At 33.1% G+C, this 26,656-nt stretch overlaps 4 protein-coding genes across 4 annotated transcripts; 2 read left to right on the forward strand and 2 right to left on the reverse strand.

The window, feature by feature from the left end:
* Window positions 1-433: 433 nt before the first annotated feature.
* LOAG_00463 (hypothetical protein) lies at window positions 434-4,141 on the forward strand. The gene is made up of 8 exons (XM_003136003.2): window positions 434-551; window positions 1,690-1,824; window positions 1,949-2,074; window positions 2,356-2,439; window positions 2,545-2,756; window positions 2,976-3,072; window positions 3,303-3,494; window positions 3,821-4,141. Exons 1-8 carry the CDS (start codon window positions 489-491, stop codon window positions 3,959-3,961), a joined length of 1,050 nt encoding a protein of 349 aa, XP_003136051.1. The 5' UTR covers window positions 434-488; the 3' UTR covers window positions 3,962-4,141.
* A 1,060-nt stretch (window positions 4,142-5,201) lies between these two features.
* On the reverse strand, window positions 5,202-8,978 carry LOAG_00464 (hypothetical protein; the record flags this gene model as incomplete). The annotated part of the gene is made up of 6 exons (XM_003136004.1): window positions 5,202-5,392; window positions 5,677-5,767; window positions 6,044-6,253; window positions 7,319-7,471; window positions 8,208-8,370; window positions 8,833-8,978. The coding sequence occupies 6 exons, from the start codon at window positions 8,976-8,978 to the stop codon at window positions 5,202-5,204; spliced, it is 954 nt and encodes a 317-aa protein (XP_003136052.1).
* Window positions 8,979-9,722: 744 nt separating this feature from the next.
* Window positions 9,723-10,481, forward strand: LOAG_00465 (hypothetical protein; the record flags this gene model as incomplete). Its single annotated transcript, XM_003136005.1, has 3 exons — window positions 9,723-9,790; window positions 9,981-10,085; window positions 10,319-10,481. The coding sequence occupies 3 exons, from the start codon at window positions 9,723-9,725 to the stop codon at window positions 10,479-10,481; spliced, it is 336 nt and encodes a 111-aa protein (XP_003136053.1).
* Window positions 10,482-13,461: 2,980 nt separating this feature from the next.
* On the reverse strand, window positions 13,462-24,774 carry LOAG_00466 (hypothetical protein; the record flags this gene model as incomplete). The annotated part of the gene is made up of 31 exons (XM_020445441.1): window positions 13,462-13,603; window positions 13,848-13,958; window positions 14,090-14,219; window positions 14,780-14,890; window positions 15,252-15,457; window positions 15,795-15,950; window positions 16,025-16,176; window positions 16,337-16,532; window positions 16,614-16,749; window positions 17,242-17,380; window positions 17,673-17,804; window positions 18,123-18,313; window positions 18,446-18,602; window positions 18,765-18,866; window positions 19,032-19,159; window positions 19,466-19,607; window positions 19,748-19,924; window positions 20,180-20,260; window positions 20,375-20,440; window positions 20,730-20,830; window positions 21,147-21,261; window positions 21,381-21,485; window positions 21,737-21,838; window positions 22,135-22,277; window positions 22,517-22,616; window positions 22,797-22,895; window positions 23,150-23,308; window positions 23,666-23,747; window positions 24,114-24,210; window positions 24,376-24,498; window positions 24,645-24,774. The coding sequence occupies 31 exons, from the start codon at window positions 24,772-24,774 to the stop codon at window positions 13,462-13,464; spliced, it is 4,011 nt and encodes a 1,336-aa protein (XP_020304101.1).
* Between the last annotated feature and the right edge of the window lie 1,882 nt (window positions 24,775-26,656).

Genomic DNA, 26,656 nt, shown 5'->3' on the forward strand with positions numbered 1-26,656 from the left:
TTCATAATCATACTTGGCTAGATTATCTCGATGAAAAAATGACTTGTTGCTCTTCTTGAAAATGCTTAGTGAAACTGAAAATGCTTCTTTGTTCTTCTCCTCTTGTTTGCCTCATTTGATCAACCCACATATTTCTTTCTCACAATTAAATTTAAATTTCGAGTAAAGAATTATTTCAATGGGAACCAAGGATACGCCTTTCTCTTTATTTTACTTTCTGGAAGCAGTGGAAGAATGAGAAACAGGAGAATAGGAAAGATTTATGGATGATGATTTAGGACAAATCAATCTACCGCTTTAGCTATTGCAGTAGCAGCTAGCAAAATCAGTGAATAACTGTCATGAGTAGGAGAGGGAGAGCAAAAGCCTAGGCTTAGGCTTGAGTCCAGTGGGAGTATAGCAAGGATCGAAGTCGAAAGCCTATAAATGCATCTCATTCACCACCATCTCACCACTCTTTGATGGGGATCAATAGAGTCGTTTGGTAAATGGGGCAGCAGCAATCCGCCTTCGTTGTTGAAATTGCTTCACCCCGATTTGGAAGCTTTCAGGTTTCATCCTTAATTTTTTTTCTTTGTTGCTTTACGATTGCTTCGAGCAAGAAAAAAACTTCAAGTTCAGGTCGATCTATCTCATTGTATTTGAAATATATTTTATCTATGCGTAAGTAAGAATACTTCAAAATTTGTTTGTTCATTGTAAAACAAGAAATGTTACGCTACTTCAAGAACCTTGAAAATCATCATTGTCCTTCGACGTATACGGAATATTCTGAAGCGTACGTGTAGCACCATGAGGAGGAGAAAAATGCTTCTTTTAAATTTGTGTGTAATCAATTTAATACAACTTCGAAAGCACGACAAATGGAAATAGAAAATAAAATGTAAAGTGTTGAGAAAAAGGTTTTTTAATTTTTCAAAAAGCATTTCAAAAAGAGCTTTTTTAACATATTGAAACATATTTTCTACAGCAAACAATTAGGCATCAAAAAGATTGACCAATGAATCTTTATTTAGATATTCATTGAATCTCTTCTATGTATAAAATATTTGACTTCACGACTAGTTTTTCCTTCTTTTTTTTTTCAAAAAAAAGAAAAAAATTTGGAAAAATTTATGTCAGATTGAATTTTAAAAAAAGAATGAAAAAAAAAATGGAACGAAACTTCCGCTATGATAAAAATGCGAAAATTACAGCAATTTTTTGCTTCAACCACATTCGTGTTTTTGAAGAGAGATCGTGGAAAAAATGAAGGAAAGAAAATAGGATGATAATTAAAGGTGTAAAAAATATTACTTTGTATATAGTAAGATATCAACATGAATAGGTCTAGTTAATTAATTGTCCAGCCTGTTAATTCATGTCTCTGATCCATATGGCCGATTTTAAACAAATGAAATGATAAATTTCATGATCAATTGAAGAAAACAAGAAGTGAAAATTTTGAAAATTTTCCAGAATAACGGAAGGCAAATAGACATTTTAATCTATCTGTGATATAGCAGTAAATAAAAATTCTGATATTTAGAAATGAAAATATTCTGATTTTCAAAACTTCTTTTTTTTAAGTTAAAAAAACAAACGAAAACTACCAACTGTTCCTGCTTCTTTTTTTTTTCAATTATTGTCATATTTTGTACCTTGTGTTTACCTTGAACAATTCCAAAAATCAGCTATGATTTTTTGCAGAGTTTGCCACAGACAGATCCGGATGAAGATGAGCGCAATTCTTCACAATGGCGTATCACAGTTAATCCATCAGCAAATTTCTTTTCAACAAGCGATGAATTGAAATCATTGATTAACAAACTTTACCGGACACAGGTTTACATCATTCCAATCATTCCATTTGAGAAGGAAGAATGAATAAATAAATTCCAAGTGGGGAGATGATTTGTTCCTTTTGGCTTTTCGTTTTTTTATCAGAATGAATTATCACTCTTTTCAGAAACTTATCACACCATCAGAAGCAAAATATCTATGTACCGCATTGAAATGCATCGATATTTCATCGGATATTCTTTTGCCTCTATTGACTGTCATCTCAAATGCTACTGCTTATACTGCAAACCAGGTCTAATCATTAACTTAATCATGTAATAAATGATTAATATTGTGTTTAAGATTTGTTGTTTGAACTCTGAACAATCATCGGAATTCTTCTACCAAACAAGTAAAATTACTTCAGTAATTTTATTATATCTCAGATATGATTATGTTTATGAAATTCTAAACGACGACCGTTCATTGATCATCATTGATTGATCTATTTTTCATCACTGACTAATTGACTAATCTACGTTTTATTCAGATGCATTGGCGATAATGTTTTATTCAAAATTTGCAATTTTGCAGTATTTATTTGCTCAGTTTGGTATAACCGAAAAAGTGGCGGCAATGATGAAAAATTATCATGCAGCTTTACCGAATTCCTCCAAGGTTTAGTGTTTGACTTTTTTGTTTTCAACTCTTCCCAACTTCTTAAGTAAACTTTTTCAAGTTCATGCATCGAACTCATTTATTTATTCATCCTGCTGAAATCAGGTCATGCTATTACAATGCATCGCAAACATGGCTGCATGCAGGGAAAATACCGAACTGCTACAGCAGACAATTCCATTTATTGTGAAACGTTTGAATTCATCATTGGATATGGAAAGAACGGTTGCATTCCAAGCGCTCACAAATCTATCCTATACAATTACACGACCACAAGTTGAGACCATCTTACCAGTCATACCTGTTTGCCTCAAAAGGTGCGACTTACCTTTCCTACTTTACTGCCTTGCCAATTCCACATAAAATTCATGAATTTTTTAAATAAAAAACTCTTCAATTGATATAAAATCTCTTAATATCGAACCGTCAAGATATAGCTAAACCAAGTTTACTTTTGATTTCTTAGCACAAAACTTTTAATTACTTAAATTAGCTCGGTTTTTACCCAAAAATTATGTGCGCATTCATTTTTACAGGCTTTGGGAAAAAGGTGAAGCAAACATCAATTCACTTCGATTACTGGTAAATTTATCATGTTGTCCTGATATGGTCCCGCATATTTTAGCTGCTAAGGTAGTTCTTATATACCTTCTAGACAATGTTTTAAGAAAATTCGTTGTTCATTCAGTTGAACACATCTTTCAGCAGTAATATAGTCCGATGTTGTCACGAAAGAGATTGTCGACAGTAACCATATTTTTCTTTTCTTGTTTAATCCTACCAAGATATCGAGTGATTTGCACCATTTGATCTACCTAATCAATACAACCCAACAACATCTCAACTTACTCACAGTATTTTAGACAGTGACAGGCTTATTGTCAATTCTGGATACGGATAAACCGGAAATCTTATTGCGCGCTATTACTTGGTTGTTGTGTATGTCATCAGCAGTGCATGCATTATCTTTAACTTACGAAGTTATCGCTCCATTGAACCAGGATCCTTTCGCTAATCCAAACTACACTATTTACTTCTCCATTTACGCACCGAAGGTGAAAATTTAAGCCAACTAAGTGTTGGACACTTGTAACTAACTATGATATTTAGGAATAATGGATGTAAATTGATGGATATCCAGGTAATCATATTTCCCATATGAATTCCTGGTGGATTTCTCGAGAAATTGTTCTCGAAGTGCAAGATAGGAGCGCTCAAACTACGTGGTTGACACTAATATGCTGCATTGCATTTGCGAACTTCTGGATTAGAAATTCCCTCTACAAAGGAAGTTTCTAATCCAGAAGGTTGTTTTTACCAAGTCTGAACAAATGATACTACGTTCAAAATTCATCAAGTAATTTAAATGCCTATATTTCAGGGTAGGCAAGAATTGATCAAACGTTTAAACAGTATAACTATTGGAAGCGATGAAACAGCGCTGAAAGCAAAAAGATTACTTGAAACATTGGATAAAATTCCGGAAGCACGATCATTACTATCACATCTCAACCGATTGTAACGTCAAACATTTTATTCTAATAATTCAACCTTTGGAACTGTTCTCTAATAAGTTTCGCGAAAACAAAATTGTCATTAAGGTAATGACAGCAACATCTCGACTTTACTGCAGTTTTTTTTAACTAATGTTTTATTCATATTTCATAAAAGTTTAACTAGCATGTAACGCGCTCAATCTCAATGTCATTACAACTTTGTTGTCCTGAAAAACTTCATCTTTCAAATAATTCTACATTTTCTTATTTCTTTTCCACACCAACTAGCACTAATGTTTTATTAGCTAATGTTTTATTGACATTTCATAAAAGTTTAATAAGCATTAATACGCTCAATCCCAATGTTATCAAAACTTTATCATTCTGAAAACCTCATCTTTCGAATAATTCTTATATTTTCCTTCCACAGCTACCAACAATTGCGCACTGCTTCGAAAATTCAATTTCACGTCAGGAAAAAGCTATTTCAAAGTTCATTTCATTTGGCAACAAATAACTGACATTTTAGGAAAAAAATGGGAAGATGAATTAAAGGAGACTCGAGTTTATAGCCTTATCTGTTTATTTACAAGAATCGATGGTGCTTCTCAACTCAGCGCATAAAAGTACCACACTAAAAAATGCAGCACATCGATTTTTACCACACCAAAAAAAGAATTGGTAAATTTCCGAAGAGTGCATTATTAGGGATTGTGATTGAAATTTAATTCAAACGAATTTGTCCATCCATTACCAGAATTAACTTTTTTTTAAAAATTTTACTAATTTGTGAGACACATCACAGAATATGTGCACACACATGTATGAATGATTGATGCAAAGTAGGTGAGAAAAAAATGACAAATAGTGGCATTAAAAATTTTTATCAAATTGAAATAATTTCTGTTAGACATCACAAGGAGAGAAAAATGAAGTATGGTAACGCGAAAAATTTATTTGTCGAAGAATTTAATGGAAAGAATCAAACTCGAATAAAAGGAAACATTCAGAAAACACACATAGAGGGAGAGTGCTGCAAAAGTTGACGCGATTTTTGAATTTTGAATCTAAGATTTGAAATTAAATTTGATTGGGAGATATAAATTATCACTGTTAGTCGTTTTAATTGTGTTATAAGTTAATTATGTCACTATAACTATATAATTTTAATATCACAGCCAGTGGTTAATTTGACCAGTCACCCTTCACAGTTCATGATAATGTTACATAAATTAACCTAAACAGAAGCTTCTTTCAATAAATCACTCAATCGATCATGTTATGCATAAGTTGATATGCAAGAGTAATATTTGATAATCGATTATAAATTAAGCAATGATTTGTTTGTAAGCGATGAGATGCCAAATAATCAAGAGTTTCATTTTGCCAATACCACATTGCCGCAAGGACCAGTATATGCCACCACTGGTGACTACATCCCACTAAATCAAAGATACCTGCAAAATTTGGATCAGTGATAATGAATCGGAAAATGGAAAACATAATTACAGCATTTATTTGAAATACAATTAATTCATCACACCTATACGGTTATTTATCTAACATCTGTCCCGGTGATAGCTTGACTACATACCGGATATGCGGATACCAAGGTTTTCCGAAACATGTTAACAAATTCAGCGATTAAATACGCTAACTTATCTGCCAGTCAAATTATTATTAGTAATATTTCACAATAAAAATGATCGAAAAAAAAAGGAAGATTGAGAAATGAAATCACCCGGTTTCAGCCTTTCTGGAATCATCGAAATATAGAATAAAAATGCACATCCAGATGTTGCATATAAAACAAGAAGTTTTGGTAACCATTTCTAAAAAGTCAATTGTTTGATAAGCACATTTCCTTAATCGCTCTATTCACTGATGGAATGGTGTTTGTTAGAAGGATAAGTCAATAACACTATCAATTATTGCTTTTAAAAGTTTTCAACAATTAGTCAAAATTAGTTTTGTTTTTCGCGCAATTTCATACAATTAATAAAAAGCTAATATGATAAAATGAGAAGAAAGGAACTTATCACCTCATCCTTTATCATTTTATCAAGAATTTGTTCCGTCGAATTACTATGGAACGAAACAGAACTTACCATAACATGCTCACTGCCAATGCCACCATGTAGGGCAATCCAGTGAAATGCTGGTCCAAAACTTAATGTGGCAATAATTAAATAAGTTAAATGAGTGCAACTGAATTGGGGACCAAATCGAACCGTTTCATTAATATTATTGTTCAATGGTAAATATACTGTTATCAGTGATATTCCAAATAAAAAAGCAAAATAATACTTTTGCCATTCCTTTAAATAATTGAGAGGAAAAAAAGGAGCATTAGAATCATTGAATACAATTAAGTTATTCAAATTCTATTAATGAAAATAATTTGAACACTTATTATGCAGTACATTGTCATATGTAATAATTATATCACTTCATCATCAAATGATGTCAAACGATGAGTGATCAAGAGATTCTGACTGTTCCAAATGTCACCATCATTTTAATAAAACCGATCACAAACATCAAATGTTTATCCATTTATTTTTTTGTATTTTTTTTTGTTACTAGCTGCTTAATCGTATAAATGAAATGTTACATTTCACATTTAACATTATTTTGCTCTGTAATTTTATATCATCCTTATGAATGTTTTTAGATATTATTCGTCGATATGTTTGATAACACGCTTTCCAAATCGTTTACATCAAATGTTTAAAACCAGCTTAATGCCATGTACTACTAATCAAACCGGTTTATCATTTAATCACTGTCAAAAAATAATATTTATAATCTGAAATCAACCAACTGTGTCATGATGATAAGATGTGGACGAAATACTTATGCATGTATGAAGCTACACAAATGTGGATGTAACTTATAAGCATGAAACTATTTTTGCGCATTTGTTCAAACGTATATATATAAACGACCATATTAAAACGATTTTTAAACAAATGTTTGTACTTTATTGTAAGATATCTTTTATAAAAAATTAAAAAAGAAACAAAGTCATTTTATAGATTTGTTCTTTCAAAAGTTTTTCAATTTGAAATTATTATATATGACTTACTAACATTATTTACACATCTCAAAAGTTGTGCAATTAAAAAAAAAAAAAAAAAAAAAAAACGAATATTAATGGTAAATAAAAAGACGAAGAAATTTTATTATATTTTCTCATAAAAAAAAAGTGCGTTATTTATTAAATTTCTTCTTTTAATAAAGATGTTAATTTTTATTGCAATATGCACGCTTCACTGCAAATTCTTTAAAGAGAAAAAAAAATTATTTCGAATTATTTTAGTTCGAAGAAAAAATCCCATTTTTGATTGGAATATCGTAGGAAAATTTCCGACAAAACAAACCTCAAAACATAGGAATGCAGTATAAATACCCATCAAATAAATGCTAAGTAATCCGGCTGATATCCCAAAAATATCAAATCGTAACAACATACGTTTTCGTTCAGCACTTGTTGAACCAAAGATATGATAAAATGATGATAAAAGCATACATATCTGAAGGATTCATTAAATTTTTATATGTAGGAATATTTATTTTAGAAATTAAAATAAAATGAGCAAGCATTTGGATGTATCCAGAAGATTTCTGAATATCAAGAAATTCTTGAGTATCACGGACGCTGAAAAGTTATAAAACCATTAGGTTATCATGTATTGTCTTGCATGCAGCAATGATAGATTACCTTACTTATTCATTCATTTTTCTTTTTGCTTTTTAAAATTGCCAATAATGTTGAGTCTGTTGGTACATTTGTGGTTTAAAATTTGTAGCCCAATTTTGTACAACTTTAAAGTAATGTATGAAATACAAATATTTAATTTAAAACATCTTTTTACTAGCTTACGATTTCTTTCTCTTAAATTCTCTTTTTCAATTCCATTATTATTTAATATCATTCTTTGCTAAAATATACCTTCACACATTTTAATAAACAAAAACATTGGTAATTTGAAGTAGGGATGTTTCTCCTTAATCAACCGACGATGCATTTTAATTGGACTAATAATCACAACGCCGTTAATTAATGGTAGTTTTACGGTACAAATTGAAATGATGGAGTCATTCATTAACTTTCACTGGCATCATCCAACAATTTGTCTTCCTAAACAGGTATTTTCAGTCATTGTCACGTCCTCATTTTTCTAATTCTTCCCATAATACTTCCTTATCCGTTTAGATTGATCATTTTTGCCAATGAAGCAATGAGGTGGAAGTAAAAGGAGAAGGTACCTGTAAACCAAGCAAGAATATTGTAGCAATGACATAATCGTTTGCATTAGCATTTGCTGAAGGTAATAAATAAATATTAATTACATACTGACGCCAAGTGAAATAGAAGAAACCAATCAGATGAGTCCATATGTTAACTGTTTCATTATTCCACTGAAATATCCTGAAAACTTGAAACTAACAAAATATTCTGAAATTTGTAAATTTGTAACATTGCTCTTTTCCTCATGATGAATTATTACGATTCAACAAAGTTATTAATTGAAAGTTAAATAGCAATGATTACAAATTATTGATTGAAAGAGTTAATTGATAGTGTTGCAGTGAAGATTGCAATGGTGATAATAATTTAAAATTGAACAATAATGTATTTCAAACAATAAAGGTTTGTTTAACCTATTGTAGAGAACAGTTTCACTTTTTACTCCTACAAACCTTATCCATTATCATCCAAAATTTGATTCATAAAACTATTTGATCGAATAATTATAAGATATAAGGTAATAAATGATAATAAACGATTTCATGACAATAAATCAAAAATTTCAACAGTTCACGACGATATTTAAATCCATCGAAATCAACGGAAGTGTATCCTAGAGAGAATAATCAAATTACTGCTAACCATTTCACATATTGCATTGCGGATAAATGTGGTGGTCGATAACCAGTATGAACATATTCATTAACCCAGAAACATGGTTCCAAATCGGTCTTCCGTAACAATTTGCAGTAATTCGGAACGCATTTCTTAGCAGAAGCGTCAGTCATGAATCCAGAACAGCGATTGTTTTATGATATGTGCGTGTTACGGTTTCTAAAACTATTTACAATTAACTGTATATGACAAAAACTAAATTTTTAAAAGATGTAAATCTTCAAATACCACTTTCTTTTACTCAAAACAACCATTTCAGCCATTGCAAACGAAATGAAATAAATTAGTGCGGGTAAAAAAAAAAAAAAACTATTCAATGTGTTGAATTTGCATGACTTTTTGTCACCTATGATGCTAAAAAATAATTTAATTGTCAAATTACATAAATGGGCTGGTATAAGATAAGTGAGTTTCGAAACATGGATATGGAATTAAAAAAACAAAACAAATCCTTATTAATCAAAATAGAAGCTCTGACGATTAACTCATTTTAGCGAAAGAGGATTAAGTTTGATTGGTACTGTAAGAAAGAAGCCTAAATGTTGCGATTGGATGATCTCTAGAAATAAGCTTCGTCATACCGCTGGTTTAGGAATGTTTTTTGTAGAAAAAGTTATTAAGATGATTGAAGTAATGACAATCCATTGACAAGAGATCAGATAAATTGGTCGATGAGGCAAAACTTTAAATTTTAAAGCTGTCACTGATATCGCAAGTAGAAACAAAGGAACAATAATCTCTTTTATTAAAAGCCAGACATTTTTGTTTTATATGCTCATACTGTCTTCCGTTTAGGCTAACAAAGAATTTTAGACCAATGGGCGCTTCATAGGGAAGATAATTCTTGTAATCATAGAATGCTCAAGGCCTCCCACAAAAGGAAGCGGAGGGGCGTCAAGTCATTTTACAAATGTGTTTCATCGAGGTCGGTTAAATATCATTTGATCTCCATTATCCTTAGTGGTTTCGTCATCAATTTGTTGTGTCGATATCGTAATCGCTAAGTTCGTTGTTGTATTAATAAATTTGTCGTAATAATAGGTTTAATTACCCAAGTTTGAGATAGTACTACCCAAGGAAGCAAAAAGAACCCTCAGTTTTTGTCACGATTGAAGGAAAACGGCGACAAAGGCGTTCATTGTTCGATGCATGGTCGGGCATTGTCGTGGAGAAGAATTGGATTCTTTCATTGTTGTCCAGTGCCAGCCATTGGTACTGAGGTATTTAATCGATATGCTGGACATTTTCTAGAATGTAATCGTTTCGTCGTAATTCAGAATTCAGTGAATTAAACCGATGAAAGACCATCAAAAAATGAACACTTTCAGTGCACCCTTTGATTTCTGAGAAGTGCTTTGGAGATTCTTTCTTCCGTCAGTAATCATTTCTAATCACTTTTCGTCTACATCACGACCAATCGAAAAATGATCCATTATTGCTGTATAAGATGAAGAAGGAAAACGACACTTGAAGAGGACGACTTTTTTGATTTGATCGATCATGAAACTCCAACTTTTCCACAATTCTTAAATTGTTTGGAATGTCGAACGACGGCAGGATGGCGGAGCTTAAGTTCGCCGAAAATTTTTCATGTTGCTGTAAGGGGAGAGCTGTGACAATTATGTTCGATAAGTCATTGTCAACTATTAATCGTCAATCATTATTTCCGTCATTTTCAAGGTTGTTGATTACTACCGCCAGCATGCTATGTATTTATTACCAGTTCGTGTGCCAAATATATTGCTAACAATTAGGGGTTTCTTCAGTTTTTTTTATGATCAATTTTTGAATTCAGAAGAAAAATATCACGTGAATTTGGCCTTTTTTAAAATATCATTCCGTTAAGTCTAGGAGATTATATATAGCAGGAAGCAGTAAATAATCAACAAAAACTGAAAATAAAGCAAGAAAGAAGCATCGGAATGGCATATAACACAGTCACAGCAAAGGGAACAGGATATTGAACAAAGCTATTTATACTTTTTCTTTTTTTTGTTTTTTGTTGGAATTAATTTTCGAAATCAATTAGTTTTTCCAACTACTCTCCTATTTTATCGTCTGTCGAATGTTGTGGATTTTTTTTTTCGAAATTTACACAGTGTCAAAATTAATAATAAAAAGGAGAAGCTAAGTGGCATAAAATATTGGTATAATTATTATTTGGGCTCATATGAATCTAATATTAAATATATTGTGTGGTACAATTTTAAACTATGGTAAGAACAAATTTGGATATGAAATAGTAAAATTTTCTTTACCAGTGGCTAAATGGCCTAATATTCCATCCAATCTCTGAAAGATTAAGAACAGAGGTGCTAAAGATGAGTTAAATTTCATGATGATTGTGAAATCTCTATTGATTTTTATTATCCAACATTAACAACATTTTTCTATGCTTAACTAGATTCAATAGTTATACACTAATAATGATTGGAATATGTTAAAGAAAAGGGACGAATAGTTATTTGCAAAAAATGTTAAGATGATACGTACAATGGCTTTCTTTTGCAATAACAAAACCATTGCTAATATTGCACCAGTAGCAATGTGTTCGTATAATTGATTTAATGAAGGAATATTTTCACAGACAAGGAAAATTTTTTCAAAATACAATAAAATTTTAAATTATACCATTTCAAAATAGGAGAATTTCATAAATTCTATTAGATTTCGTAAAATTTCATAATGGAAAATGTGAGAGGGATGATATAATAAAACAATGTTGATAACGATGAAGTAATGTCAAAACAAAGAAATTTAGGAAAGATAAAAAGACGATTGAAACGGGAAACTTGAATGATTAAAATATTTCATGTCATACAATCCGTCCTTTTTCTCTTCGTTCCTCGGTACATGAAAATACTACATACGGAGAAAGATAACCCACCACTTCCCGTAGTGTATCCTCTGTTCCATCACTCTTACCTTCTGTAGCAGACCACTCATACGGGGATATAACATGAATGGTGTCTATCCAATGACTGTCCACTAGTTGGTAATGTCGTTCACAACAATAAAAGTTCAATACAAGAGGATGCAGGATTCAAACCTGTCACTTAACTGACAATCCGTAGACCAGTGCTGGTGTCGGTCTAATTATTTAAGTCGCTGAATTAACGATAAATCAAAACTTCTAAAGGTTTAACCGGAGAAGAGTAATTCCATGTCCCTTTTAGAGAACAGCCAACATTGATTGATGGCTAATTCTCCTCGTGAAAATGCAGCCCCTTACCTCACCAATCAATTTTCGTACCCAAATCCCAGAATCTAATTCGGGCTATTCTACTCCCTTCTCTCCACTGATCTAATATGATCAAATACAACGCTTCTATCGCCTTTGTATCCACCTAAGACTCGAAAGATCATTTAATGCAAAGTCAAATTTTAAATAGGCGAAATTTTACTAGCGAGAAATCTGTGACAATAAATACAACATAAGTACCAAAGCGGACTCACTCAGAAAATTAATGATACACAAATCTTCGAAGTGGCAGCTATGCCAGAAAAAACAAAAACATACCAATGAATAAAACAATCCAACAATATCTTATTCTAGAAATGTAAGTGATGACAGTTCCGCATTCAAATTAAACCTTCCCTAAACATTTGTCAAAAACACACAACAATAGTAAATCAACAACAAAATTGAATTGCTAGAGATCAGTCATCTAAGAGTTCCATCTGCATCATTTTGAATCTCAGATTTCGACTCATGCTTTCATATAACATAAATCCCAAAGCATTGCAAAATTTGTTTTGAAATTTGACAAATTTCCGTAAATGCAGTGAAACAAGACACTAAGCCGAAAAGACAACAATAAAAAATTATTGGAACACTTGTTAAGTAGTGTACCGTAGAAATTTAATAAATATGGAATCTTCCAACTTTCATATGAATTACAATATCAAGAAATTCAGATCGACTCCAATTCAAGCTTAAATTTTAATCTTTAGTTCTATTTACTCGTTCGTTTTCGAAAGCACTAGGGAAAACTTTTCTGGAAGTTAATCTTATGAAAATAGTGCAGTAACTTAAAAGTCAATGTAGTGTAAGAGTTCATAAACTCATCCATATTTCAAAAAGGAAAGTTCTGAATTTTTGACTGATACGATTAATCTAAAAAGTAAAGGTTTCCCCTCTAAAAATTTAACAAAACCAAGGAAACTTGAATTTTGCGAAGTCTTCACGTTTACAAAACCTGCATGGGTTTTTTTCAATATTTACAAATCGATTAGAAGATTAAATCAAGTCTTAAATTAAAATAAAACCTGACGAAATACAGAGAAGATTCACAAATATTGGAAGGTAGCTCTGCAATCAGGATTCTAAACTTTTCAAAATCTAAATCTTTCTACTGACTTTTCCTCAAAATAAAACAGCTTGTGAAAAATATGAATCCCTTCCAAACCTGAAATTCCATTCTGTCCTATTAGAGCAGAATATAGCCTTACATACTATCTCAATACAGCGATAACATATACTGTTTACACTTAGGTCATGTTCATTATTTCAAATAATCTCAATACAACTGAAAAGCACAAAAGAAATAAACTAACAATCGAACAACCACAGCTAAAAAGAATCACCATTGAAGTTCACATAGTTTCCAACATATTTTGCAAAGATTTGAACGTTTCGGCGAGTTTTTTCTGGTCAGAAACAGTGGACTCTGCTTGTGAAAGATTTATCAAAAATGCCGCTATTAAATCTAAACATTTGCTAGCCAGTGATGTCTTGCTGCAACAAAAACACCAGTTATGATATTTCAATAAATGAGATTTTGAAACTACTGCAAAATATATTACCTACAAAAATTATCAATAATATCCTTCCACTGGGTGCTTGAAAAGTTGCAATGAATCTTAGAACTCATATTTGATTAATTCGCCTCTCAATGTCATTATTGTACTTTTCAGACAAATGCCCTACCCACTGCTCTGGAGAGAAGGATAACTGAGAAAGTGATACCAACAAATCTTACCTCTGCTGATAAGTACGAGAGGAATTTTCCACAAACTGTGTTATAACATGTAATGCTGACCGCATCAAGTAACGTGATGCTGTATTATTCTTCTGATAAAAGGGATCTTTCCTATAAAAATTTCGCTGTTTGATATCAGAACTATAGTACTTTATCTATCTGTATGTAATTTCAAATCATTCGTAAAAAGAGTCACAACTGATATAAATGAAGACGAGAAATAAATATAAAACTTTATTAACCTGAACATTGATGACAATGTATCAACCATAACATTTAGTGGCGCATCAATTCTTGCACCGATGAAATGAAAAAACGAAGGTGAAAAGCCTTCGCGCATTCCTCTGTTCAACAATTTCGACAGTATCATCTCTGAAAAGACAATAAATACAGTATAGCAATAATTACAACACATCATCTTTACAAGAAGAAAAGATGAAACATATTTTCAAATATTTCCTATAAGCAGTGTAAAATCGGCAAATGAGATGCACACGTGGGAAACTTTTACAGATAGTTTTACAGCCTTTACAGACACACCTGGAAAACACTTCAGAAAGATGAAGAGTGTGGGTAAGGGCATCAAAGAAAGATCAAGGTTCTGGCCTGTTTTCGGCATAGATCTACCAGATCTTAATTAATAACAATGGGAAGAGACAGGACAACTCCCCTTCATGTTATCTGGCTAGTACGAAGTAGGATATATCACATATTTCAGCCTATAGTTCACGATTACGTAATCATCACATCCCAAAATATTTTACAGTCTTTATCTGGCTAGTGGAAACAGGATATATACATATTTCAGTCTATAGTTCACGGTTACGTACTCGTCACATTCTAAAGTACCTTACAGTCTCATCGTTTTTGCAAATCATGTAGAGGAAAAACTACATTTCTTATATAACATTAGGAAAATCAGAAAAACCTACCAAGAGGATAATATTTCGGTACCAGTGAATACTTCTTTGCTAAACTAGCTATTTGCGTACCTAGACGCTGAATGCGCACCTCCCGTGATTCGCCTTCAGATGAAAACAACTCTATAAAAGCAATGCCATTAGTCAAAGACAATTTGGTAATTTTGAACCATTTTACGGAACTTAAAAAAAGCTTGTTTACTAATTACAACCGGTACCATACAAATATTCACATTCCTAATATATCATAAAGAAAACAAAATAATAGCATCCATCCTATCAGAATTCGCCTCCTGCTCTTCCTTTTCATGTTTCTATTCCCCTCATTTTCTATTCTTCTCATTTCACCTCATTAAATTTGCAGAAAAGAGCCGAAAAAATAGTATGCAAAGCGAGATCTATATGTAAAATATATATATATATATATATGTAAAAAATAGATTTCCTTCAATTCAGTAAAATTTAGGACTTCCAAAGAAATAACCTCTGTCAATTATTTCAGTATAGAAATCCTCGATAGCATCTTCATCATAAGTTGATGAGCAAAAACAGAGAGCAAGCTTGATCTCCGGTAAATCCAATGGAACAGCAAATTTCTCGAAAAGTTCCTGCACCGTATATAATTGTTTTTCAAGACTATTTCTGGCTATAACCGTTTCACGAGTCTGCGGCATCGATTGTACCAAATCCCTATCGTCATATCAATCATTAATAAATGTTTGCGTCGGCGATACATGGACGAGATTAAAAAATTAAGAATTATAAAATTCAGGAATGCCGCCAATGTGTTGACCAGCGTAAAAGAGATGAAATGATTTGAGAACAATAAGCTTTATTTCCATGCTAATCAGGTCAAAAGTGCATTTATCAGTTCTTCGATTCAAAAAACATGCAGACAGGTGAAGGGTGAGGAGGTAACCAGCAACAACGAAAAAGACGAGGAATCCCAATGGAGCCTAAAATTATATACAACAACGAAATATGTGACAAAAAGAAACTTTTTTGAAAAAAAATTAATTTAACTGACCTAGTAGCAAGCTGAATTTGCGCAACATCAAGCTTGTCACGTATTTCTAGTATCAGATCATGTAAGTCATCTTTATCAACTTGCGGACCTGCTGCCTGAACACACACTGCAGCTTGCGACAAATATGCAACACGACGTTGAATATCAAATGCATCCCTTGAAACAAATAAAAATATTGCGAGGAAGTTATCAAAATAATACCATAGAACTGAAAAATGTGGAAAGGGTACGTTTCGCGTTGAGCAAGTTGGTATAAAAGACTAGCTGCTTTCACATGATCACCGTTTCGCTCATGAAATCGCCATAAGAGATCTAAGTAACGACTTGAGCCACCTTCTTCAACACAGCGATGAAGGAATGATTCTAGGAATGGAGATTTACTCTGAAATGAATTTAAAACATCAAAACAAGTTCTGCCACTTTTGCGGAAATAGTTTATTCACCTCAAAACACATTTTCCCCAAGCATACTTTTTTGTAAATTGAAATGCAACGGAACCTTAATGGCAGAAAAAGAAAAACACAACAACATGAAAGGATAACCTGTAAAACAACATTGCTAAAATCGTTATCCAGAAGCCATTTAAAAATGGCCACATTTGCAAGTTCGTCTTTCGATTCCAAAACTTTTCGGATGATGAGATCTTTCGATGGATTAAGTAGATCCACTGTACCCGCAGTTTTTTGATCATTCATCAGACGATCCAAAGCATCAATTATGCATTTGTATGCATCCTTTCTATAAAATTTCCAATTAAATTAAAGTAAGAAAACAATAATTGACCAGACAGTAATCAGCCTAAGGTTGAGATAGAGAAACCTTTTTGCAAACGCTTCTTGCGCAAATATATCGTTTTCTCCACAGTGATTTTTGTATGCCATTACAGCCAGTAACTTTGTATCATCACGTTCCGCACGTTCCAATGCCAAATCTACTATCCCTTCTACGTAATCCACTAAAATATCATATTATTATAGGGACAAACAAGATTTCGAGATGTTAATTGAGAGAAAATCATTGCGAACAAAATTAAGAAATTTCTTGATAATAAAAGAGAGAGCAGAATAATTACTCCCAAATCGATTTTCCTCCTTTCCCTAGAAAGTAACAACTATTTGATATAAACTAGTGGTGTCAAACCTTCTTTCCTCATCTAACGCACCAACTACGGTTACATAAACGGTTGAGGTAGTTTAATGACATGGAAGGTCAACAGGTCAACCCTTGTTATTTATTCAGTAATTGGGTTTTTTAAGTCTAAGTGTGGAACGAAACAACTAGCAAGAGAAGTCATCACTGTAGAAAATAGGAATTCTAATAAATTATTAACTTAAGCATACTAACATCGCTTTTCGCCTCAGTACATTATGACCCACGTTTTATATAGGAAGATTTAATAAGAATACAGCAGAACGCCATACAAATCAATAAGGTAAGCTGTTCTTACCTTCGTAGAGAAGCTGACAAATCATTGGCAAATTAATTTTCTGAATTCCTGTCTTTAACAGTCTAACGGCTTCTGCCAATATTTCTGTTCGTGCCGAACATGGCGGCAAACGACGCACTTCCTCGATCATTTCTGTGGCCTGAAATTCCAAGATTTGCAACAGTGGTGCCTTATACTTGTCCATCACATTAATTATAAGCCAGAGTTTGTGGATTACGAACTTAAAATGCTAATTCCTCTATAAGTCCCTATAATTAATGCAAGGTAGTTGACGACCAACAACAAAGCGAAATTGTTTCCTATTTCTTATATATATATATATATATTACATATCTATAAAATCTATTCTTCAGGCATAGTCAAATAAAAAGTAACTTCTCTGGCAACTTGCAACTGTGATGCCAAATGTTATTGTAAAATAATGATCCTACCTTCGTTGTATTGGCATCATCCACTGAAAAAAGTGAAGGGCAACAATCACGCAATTCGCTGCATAATACATTAGTTGTTGCATTGTCACCCAAATAATGCCGAACTAGGCATGTTATTAAATCGGCACACAGCTGAATAAGTATAATTAATCTTTTATTTAGTGATGCACAGTCAGAAAAGTAATGACATTCTCCAAATCTAGTAAACTGAAATATACCTAACATAACTGGAATATTTTTTTGTCTAATAATTTTTGCAACTAACGTGAATTAAACAAAATGATAAATGCAAAGTGAATTAAACAATAAGATAAATAAAGTTTGGCTTTTTTCGAAATGTCATATATGGCTATAGAATCGTATTAATTATATAGTTATTGCTGCTACCAGGAATCTCCCTTAATTATAAAGTCACTCTGGTAATCGTAGCGAATGCATCAAAACTCTTACCTGCTGACCACTCAGTACTATACTGCAGAGACTAGTGGCATTCAGAGAACTTCGACTTTGCGTACTGAGAAGACTTGCTATAACGTGAAACTGATGCTCACATAAGATTTTCCATAACATCAGCACCTCTATAGTTAGCGATAGAAGTTGACAGAAACTCAGTAATGAACGACGTTCAGAATGCGATGCCGCTAAAGCAATATCAGCAGTGTAAATGATACTCAACAAAACAAAAAAGTTAGATCCGTATAAGTCATAAAGTTATGACATTAGCATCATATTTTTAGTTATTCACTTTATATACCACAATTTTAAATTAATACCTTCAGTGCGACAGCCTGGAGTATCTCTATCTATTATGAATGGCTGAACATATTCCTGAACATTCCCAATCAACCCGTAATCGTCGATGATTTTTTTGAATGGTATCAGCTGGTTTATTAACCACTCTAGCTCATCAACGCCATATACACTAATAAGCTGAAATAAAAATACTATTAAAGATTAACTATTAAAGATTAACTTTTTTTTAAAAAATTTTAACTTTCAAAACATAAACTTTAAAAATTTGCATCCCAATGAATTCAACTTTGAACAGTGAAGTACTAATGAACACACAAAAAAAAAGTCAGTTCTTAATACTTTGTTGTCTGGAAGCAACTGGCATAAAGGCTTGGTCCACAAATTTTCAACAATCCGAGAAAAATGAAGGAACAGCGCATCATGTCGGGAGCTCATCGATGCCTACAAACCAAAAGTCAACATGAGCCTACAGCGACATACAGTTAATGAGAAAAGATTTTTTCAGTCGAAATTTTTATTAAGTTGGACTTGTAACAATAACCACAGAACAAAGAGGGAATCAAAGAAATTTTCTACCAAAGGTTCTTAACCACTCAATTAGCTTACGTATGTTTGAATCTCGGCAGACAGAGAAGTTTCGTCATCGCTTAATATTTGCTGCATTTCAGGAAAGGAATCTCTTGTCGGACGAACAAAACGTTTTTGTTGTTGGGGAGTGGATGAGAATAGTGGAGCTGTAACAGCACCAGATATTCCAGAGCATTTGAAAACAAAAACAGAATTTCAGTAACTAAAGTATCAGTTAAAATTTGACTTAAACGAGGAATCTGGAAATTCTAAACCCACCACTGTCAGTTTCAGCATTCACAAAACCATCATAGCAGTTTTTGACGAAGCGTCCTAATTCAACGAATTCAAAACTTCTAATTCAACAAGTTGATGTTCCTTTTTATGTTGCTGATTTGGACAAAATACGATCATGGAAAAGAAGACAGTCTCATCCGCAAAAATCTACTTTAATCCCCAGAATCAAAACTCACAGCGAATCTGCAGAGAAATATCAGAAAGTGACCCGCTAATGGTTGACAACTGGCTCAAACTGTTCGTGCGGAAAGGTGATGTCAAATATCTGCTTCGGACCTTTTCATTGCCCAACATAAAAAACAGTCGTAAAGCTGAATCCTGAAAACGGCCAAATATCTCTCCAAAAAACAAAAAACTGTAACATTTTTTTGAAATTCAAGGCTGATTCCTAAGCCATTGCTCTTATAAAAAGTTAGACAGTATGCGTTTTTTTCATGGAGTAACTGAACACAGTTAACCTTTATCGCACTGCTTGCTCCGCAGTCTGTGCAAAGAATTGTGAGAATCATATCGCCAACATTAACCAATCCATGTAACTGCGTGAAATGGCTAGCATGTGAAGAATCAGGTCCGAATTGGAGAAGAATATCACGTAACATATCAATGGGAGCACGATGATCGATGATTTGTATTCCCTGGAATTTCAATTTCATTCAGAGACGTGCAAATAACCATTTCAAATACAAGAGAAAGATCTAGGCAGTAGGTCATTTAGATCGCAGTTGAAAGTACATTTAATTCAGTAAATCCTCTGATGTTAAGATAACTAAAAAATTAATCTTCGAAAAGACTCACAACTAGCTATTCAACCGATTAGTTTTAGCCTATAATCATAGATCACCAATGCGTATTAATTATAAATGCAAAGAAAATTCGTGTAAAATGAATACCTTTTCGCATAAAATAATGAATTTCCCAGACGTATCTCGGAAAAGTGAAAGACCTGCTAAATGACGGGAGGATGTAGCTGTCTGAAATACAACATATAATACAATATACCTTTAAAAAGTGGACATCTTCTGAAAAAAAGTCTCGACCCTCTAACGACCACACAAAAAAAATCCGTCCAAAAAAACGTCACGTACAGAAAAAGATGCTCTGGATACAGTTTTTGTTATCGTCATTACCAAACTTCTGAGACGTAGTTGTGTCTGAAATAAATCTGCAAGATGTTAATAATTGACAGGTCAGCAGTAATCCCATCTGTACTGGCGGACATCAATATACAGAGACAAAAGCTAACCTACCTCAACCGTAAGTTTGTATTACTCGAAAGACGAATTTGGACTTGGAAGCTAACTGCTAAGAATTTCACAACTGAAAGATTTTAGGAAAAAATCCAGGTATAAATATACACAGCAGAAGCGCTGCTAATACTTTACGATGAAAACGCGAGTGAAGATAGCTGTAGAAACTAGTGGTGGTAGAAGCAGAACTAACCACATTCTCTACAAGATATTCAGAAGCTGGGAAGTTTGATGAGCAAAAAACCGAAAGATTAGAAATATCGATACCAGCTTCGCCAGCCATAATACCAATTTCTAAAAAAATTATAAAATGCTCCAAAAATTTGTAAAAAACGTAGACTAATTCAATGATTTCACTCAATTTGGAAGACTTCACTTTTTTAGGGCTAATTTCCTTTTCATTTTTGTTTTGCTTTGTGTTTTTTTTCTTTCTTTTTTTTGCTGAATATCGCATCTCTTCTTTTTAAAATTAAAAAAAGAAAATTAGAAACGGAAAAAAAACAAAATATTTAGTAAAATAGTGTCGCTTTTAATATACACCGGCAAAGTAAATAACCGTCACGTGCTTTACCTATAGATTAGTCGGAATCAAAATTTGAAAAATATATACCATGAGCGTAGAAAGTATCGTAAATGGAGAACGGATGGAAGGATACCGGCGAAATGCCATACCCTGGAGGCAAGCGGACATGTTTCAAGCGCAAACAACTTGGTCTCATGCCTTCCTGAAATTTTGATTTTTATCATTCAAATGAGCACCGCTTCACAATATATTCTAGAATTCCCATAAATTTTACGTCAATAGATTATTTTTTCTTATTTTTTGAAAATTGCATATGCACACCATCCAATTCATTACAGATGATTTCGAAGCCACCTGATAAACGTTCTTTGGTGCTGGTGGAAAACAACTAAAGAATAAACGAACACCCTTCCTTGTTGTCGCAATCTAAACATAAATCAGAATTTGAATGAGGAATTTTTAACAAATTGTCAGGCATAAAAAAGTTGTAACTGGCTCCAAGAAAGGTATTGGTTTTATAAAATAACAAAAAGGATAAAGAAATGCTCCTTTCATCCAACTACAAAAGATTCTAAAAATCCAACAATATATATGGATCGAAACAATGGAATGGAGCTATCAGTTTTCGCAACACTATTACATAAGTTCGACTGCATAATGATGAATTCATAACATACAAGATGCAGATATCGGGACTGCGTATAAGGTACTGGACTAATGCCCACAATGTCGACAAAAAAAGAAGCATCTACGGATCGGCATTCTGTTGTAGCAAGCTCCTAGATTTAGATCATTTATAACAACTGAAACGAGCTGTCCAATCAGATCATCATGACCTGCTCAGTTAGTTATTTGAAGCAGTGCATCAACAATAGTGACGTGACAATACGTCAGAAATGACTTTATAAGAAGCCATCAACTATCACACTAACAAATATTCCGGTTAATTAGGATGATGATATTTATTACCTGAACGTTTCAAATTCAAAAGTTTAGGACATATGGTCGTTGGATGCATTTCCAAAAAACCTGTATTCCTAACCAAATAAGTTGATAAGAAATTATAAAAACTGACCTGAATTTGACCATGGTTGAGCGATGCCACCTTAACTATTGAATTTCCATCAGCATGCAGATCATAAACCTGTATGGAACCATTTTCGGAAAGACTATATAAAATATGCCTAATATCATCCAAACATAATCGTACCAACCGCTCTAAAATATTTACGTTATTAGAAATGCAACTATTACCAAGAAACTTCATTTCCTCCTGTTTCTTCTCATCAGTTGCTAACGTCAAGCTCCAGAATAACTGAATAACATCAATACAGAAGACATTGGATTTATTAAATAAAAATACCACTCCTTCAATTCTTTTGACGAATTCATTAATGAGAGATAAATTTAATCAAGGGAAGTCTCAGAAAATATGCAATAACAGAGTAAAACATTACCTTCTTTCCCTGTGATCAAAGATACCGAAGGCAAAAAATAACTAATGAAGCTTTTGGAATGATTTATCTTACGACATCGACGACTGAACCAGCCTTTATCCTGGAAAAAGGAGAGAGTTTTCAAAGGAGCAATCAGAAGCTTATCCTATTTCATTTGATCAAATTGAAGGAATAAATATGGAAAAAAGATATGCACAAGAGTTTAAAATGAAGAAACTTAGTGCAGTGAATTCAGCATTTAAAAAAGAAAAGCGAGACTGTTTAAAAATTAGTAGACGACCTGATAATCAAGCTCATACAAAATTTCCTCTTCCGTGAAAAAAATACGACCGTTTGATGTTGCAATTATATCAGATACAGTTGCGTCGTCAATTGGGACCTGAAACTTTCAGATCCACCTTATTCTTGCGACGAAAGTAATGAAACCAAATAAAATGATGTAACCATCAAATTTTGGTACTATCATTTCAGATAATGCAAGCATAACATTTTGGTGGTAGCAAAGATTACAAGGTGTTCTCCTTTGAGGAAAGCATATCTGATAGTGGAAATAATACAGTGTATAGTAAAAAAATCATAAATAGAACAGCTTAAACTACGGATTGAGAGTAATTATCCAATACAAAAAAAGACCTTGAAAAGAGCATCCGGAAGGAGATACATATCAGCTTGCCTGAAATCGTCCGGAAGAGAGGACATATCTGTGACTGTCATATTATTACTTGTGAAACTTGCTGCCAATAAGACAATTTCTTTTGTTGTCGCTACAATAACCAAGCAATGAATATGTTTCTGGAATTGCTACAGAATTACAAGTTGAAGGAGAAAATTTTTGGATAAGACAGAAGAACATATTCCTACATCTTTTGCAGCAAGTGCCGAAAGATATATTAAAACGAGCTGTTTATACAAAAGATGATTGGCCAATGGCCAATTTTCGAATGGCCTTCACCTTCACCCTTCTTACAGTTTACTACTACCATGAAATGAAAGTGAAAGTGCATCAAATCGATCAAAACATATTTATTGCAGGGATAAAAATACTGACTCAAACAGCTTTAAATTAACTTTAAATGGACGATCTAAATAACAACGAAACCTCCTGGTATGGATGTCAAATGAACATCCGCACCTATTAAGGCAAATTACCTGAAACACTCCAGCCTTTGGTTTCGCAATTGCCACTTTAGTAATTGTATTAGGTATTCCATCGAAGTAAGCTAAATCCGAACTGCAAATATATGAAATAGGGTCTAACAGATTCTCTTTATAATGTAACAAAAAATTCTATAAACTGGATAAGGAAGGAAACTCTTCACTCCAGTCTAGCTCAACAATTTTATGCCCTCAAATATGCCTGTATAATGCATGATTTTAGGAGAGACCAAGGACATACTCCGCAGCTAGATTTTGATAAAACCTATTTAAAAAATGGTGTTATACTACTCTTCTTTATGAAAAGTAAAAAAGGGAGATGACAACTTAATGTGACAAATTTACAGTTACCAATCTTTCGGTGCTGATGAAATTGGTTTAATTACCCAACTTTTGAGAGCAGGATTACTTCAGGAAGCGATGAAATAAGGGAGTAACTCACCTGTCTTCATAATTCCAAACATATAGGTCGGCATCAATTGTCATATAAGCACGTCCAATTTCGGGTAATATACCCATTGTACAAATACTTTGTGTACCTATAAAATTCTTCAGTGTGATCGATTACTGGCGATAAAGAATTATGCAGAATGAAGTCAACTCTATTTATATTCACTACTTCAAGATACTTATCAGCACAATGAGTATAGAACGAGTATATCAGCCAACAAAAAACAAGCCTAATATTCAAGGAAATAACTTACTGTTAAGCTGATCTTTTAGTTCCTGCGGAATTGGCTTCAAATTACCATGAACAAATTCTGGTATCTCCAAATCATTAAGCGGTTGGTAATCGCCCGTTGCAAGACCAGACATTGTTATTTTGTCTATAATAAATATGTATTTTCCTAATCTTTCAATTATTCGATTCCAGTGTTCTAGAGACGATAAAGAACTACTACATACAGTCTCACCACATCAAACAATATATCCAACTCAGTCTACCACATGGACTTGAAGAAAATAAACTGACCTGGTTGGTACGGGTCGTACTTTAATTTGTAATATAAATCAGAATCTTCGCTGATTTTGAGAATGGATCGGTGTACATAGTTTGCAGCACCTTCCAAAGCATCACCGGCTGGTTGTCCATGTAATTCCATACCTGGTATTTGAATTAAAGTTTGCAGGAAATTTTTCACAATTACTACCAAAACATAAGAGGATGGAGTATGACAACGTTTGAGTGACAATCCCTGAATGAAACACGCAGAATTATAGAATGTTCTGCTTAAAGAATGTGTATCACTTGTAGCATTAGGAAACCCATCAAAATCAGTACAGGAAGTGAAAAAAAAATTTTCGACTGCATAAAACTTATAATACTCGAATCTAAAAGTAAATACTGTGAATTTGACAAAAAAATGCTTATCGTGCTAAAGTTAAACGACAAATTTACTAATTTAAATGAAACTGAAGTTATTGAGTAAGTTCAGTATCCCTTAAAACACAACACTATGCCAGAAATGAGACCAAAAAAAATATCTTACAGTTGGATGTACTTCGCGTACAACTTATCACAACCTCATCATTTAACCTACAATTAGGTGAATCCCGATGACACGGACAATTTCATATCGAGTTTCTAAACAAGTCCTGTGACGGCATTTAACTGGTTTCCGAAAGAGAAGGAACCGCTACAGAGGGTAGAACGATCGGGTGACGAACGAATTCCTCACCTACCAATAGGAAGGGAAGTAAATGACACGATAGAGGATTCACATTCCTTCGTTTAATTTAAGTGGAACTTGACTCGGCGACTTTTGCATTTATTTTGCATAAAGTAATACCAAGCAGTCGGATAAGCATTTTATGAATTGCGAATTTTGAACTCAACAGATGAGAAATAACGTTGGCTATCAAAAACAGTAAACTGACTACCAGGATGTGCTGTTACAGCATGACTGGTAATTATTTCAACTAACAAATAATAATTAGTGCGGCGAGCGCAAGCAACAGATAAAATTTACTAAAATATCTGTTTTAACAGTTTGCTCTCGATAAAAACATGAAGATTTTCAATCTTCAGAAATCTTTCGATTGTTCTATGGTCTCTAAAACTGCGGTGTGCTAATATTTTTTTTTTTCAACTATGACGTAAGACTATAACGTGTAAATGAGATAGGCGGTTTCGTAAATGATCTTTACAGATTGTTAATAAAAGCTAAGTGTTTGACGAAACTTTCACACTGGTTATGTGTAGCCATCCTAAAATTGCAGCGAAAAAGATTAAATCGTTGCCACTTTTCTTTTAAACGTTGGAAAGAAGTGACTGAAAGGAAATTCAAAATAAGGTTAAAATCCCATACGTCAGTCAAGGACTGTCAAATATGAAATACTTCAACAGTAGGGGCTTCGGGTTTTAATTTTAGTTTTATATTTCTTAATTATTTAAAAGCTAATCTCCCACTTATTGGAAACTATCCACCAGTCCTTCCTTATTGACGTCTCTTCGGATTACCAGCAAGAGACTTTATAGGTCAGATGCAGCACCACAACCATGCCACCATTCGCGCTCGCTAAATTCAAATTCCTGAATAGATTTATCTGCAATCTGATATTTTGCAACAGGCCGGTGATGTGGTCAAGTGTCAGCGCTAGTGAGTAGTGTTAGAATTATTACAAGGTGGTGCAACTGTGGTGTGATGTGCGCTAAGGTACTTCCCTCTCCTGCTCTCTTAGCTGCTGTGTATTAGTGGTGTTGCGCTTTGCCACTTTAAATTGTTTCATCTTGTAGTTTGTAACATCCTGATATAAACATTCCGTGTACTCGGTAACGATGTTTTGTTACGTTACCGTATACAAATAGGAACTATTTAGAATATGGAGCATTGCAGTACTTTTAAAAACTATGGTTTGGACATTAGCAACATATTTTGTAATATTTTATATAACCATATTAGGACTGACAAAAGTCAGCATGGAGATAAAATTACTTAGCAATTTAGACACGTTGAAAGTAATTCTAGAGCATGGACTTATCAG

Source organism: Loa loa (genome assembly GCF_000183805.2).
Source record: "Loa loa unplaced genomic scaffold supercont3.3, whole genome shotgun sequence".
NCBI lineage: Eukaryota > Metazoa > Nematoda > Chromadorea > Rhabditida > Onchocercidae > Loa > Loa loa.

Bases quoted from the DNA above. Each gene is read 5' to 3' on its own strand.
- LOAG_00463 (XM_003136003.2), top strand. From the start codon at position 489: ATGGGGCAGCAGCAATCCGCCTTCGTTGTTGAAATTGCTTCACCCCGA. The intron at 1,825-1,948 runs GTTTACATCATT...CACTCTTTTCAG, and splicing joins ACAAACTTTACCGGACACAG to AAACTTATCACACCATCAGA. The intron at 2,075-2,355 runs GTCTAATCATTA...GCAATTTTGCAG, and splicing joins CTGCTTATACTGCAAACCAG to TATTTATTTGCTCAGTTTGG.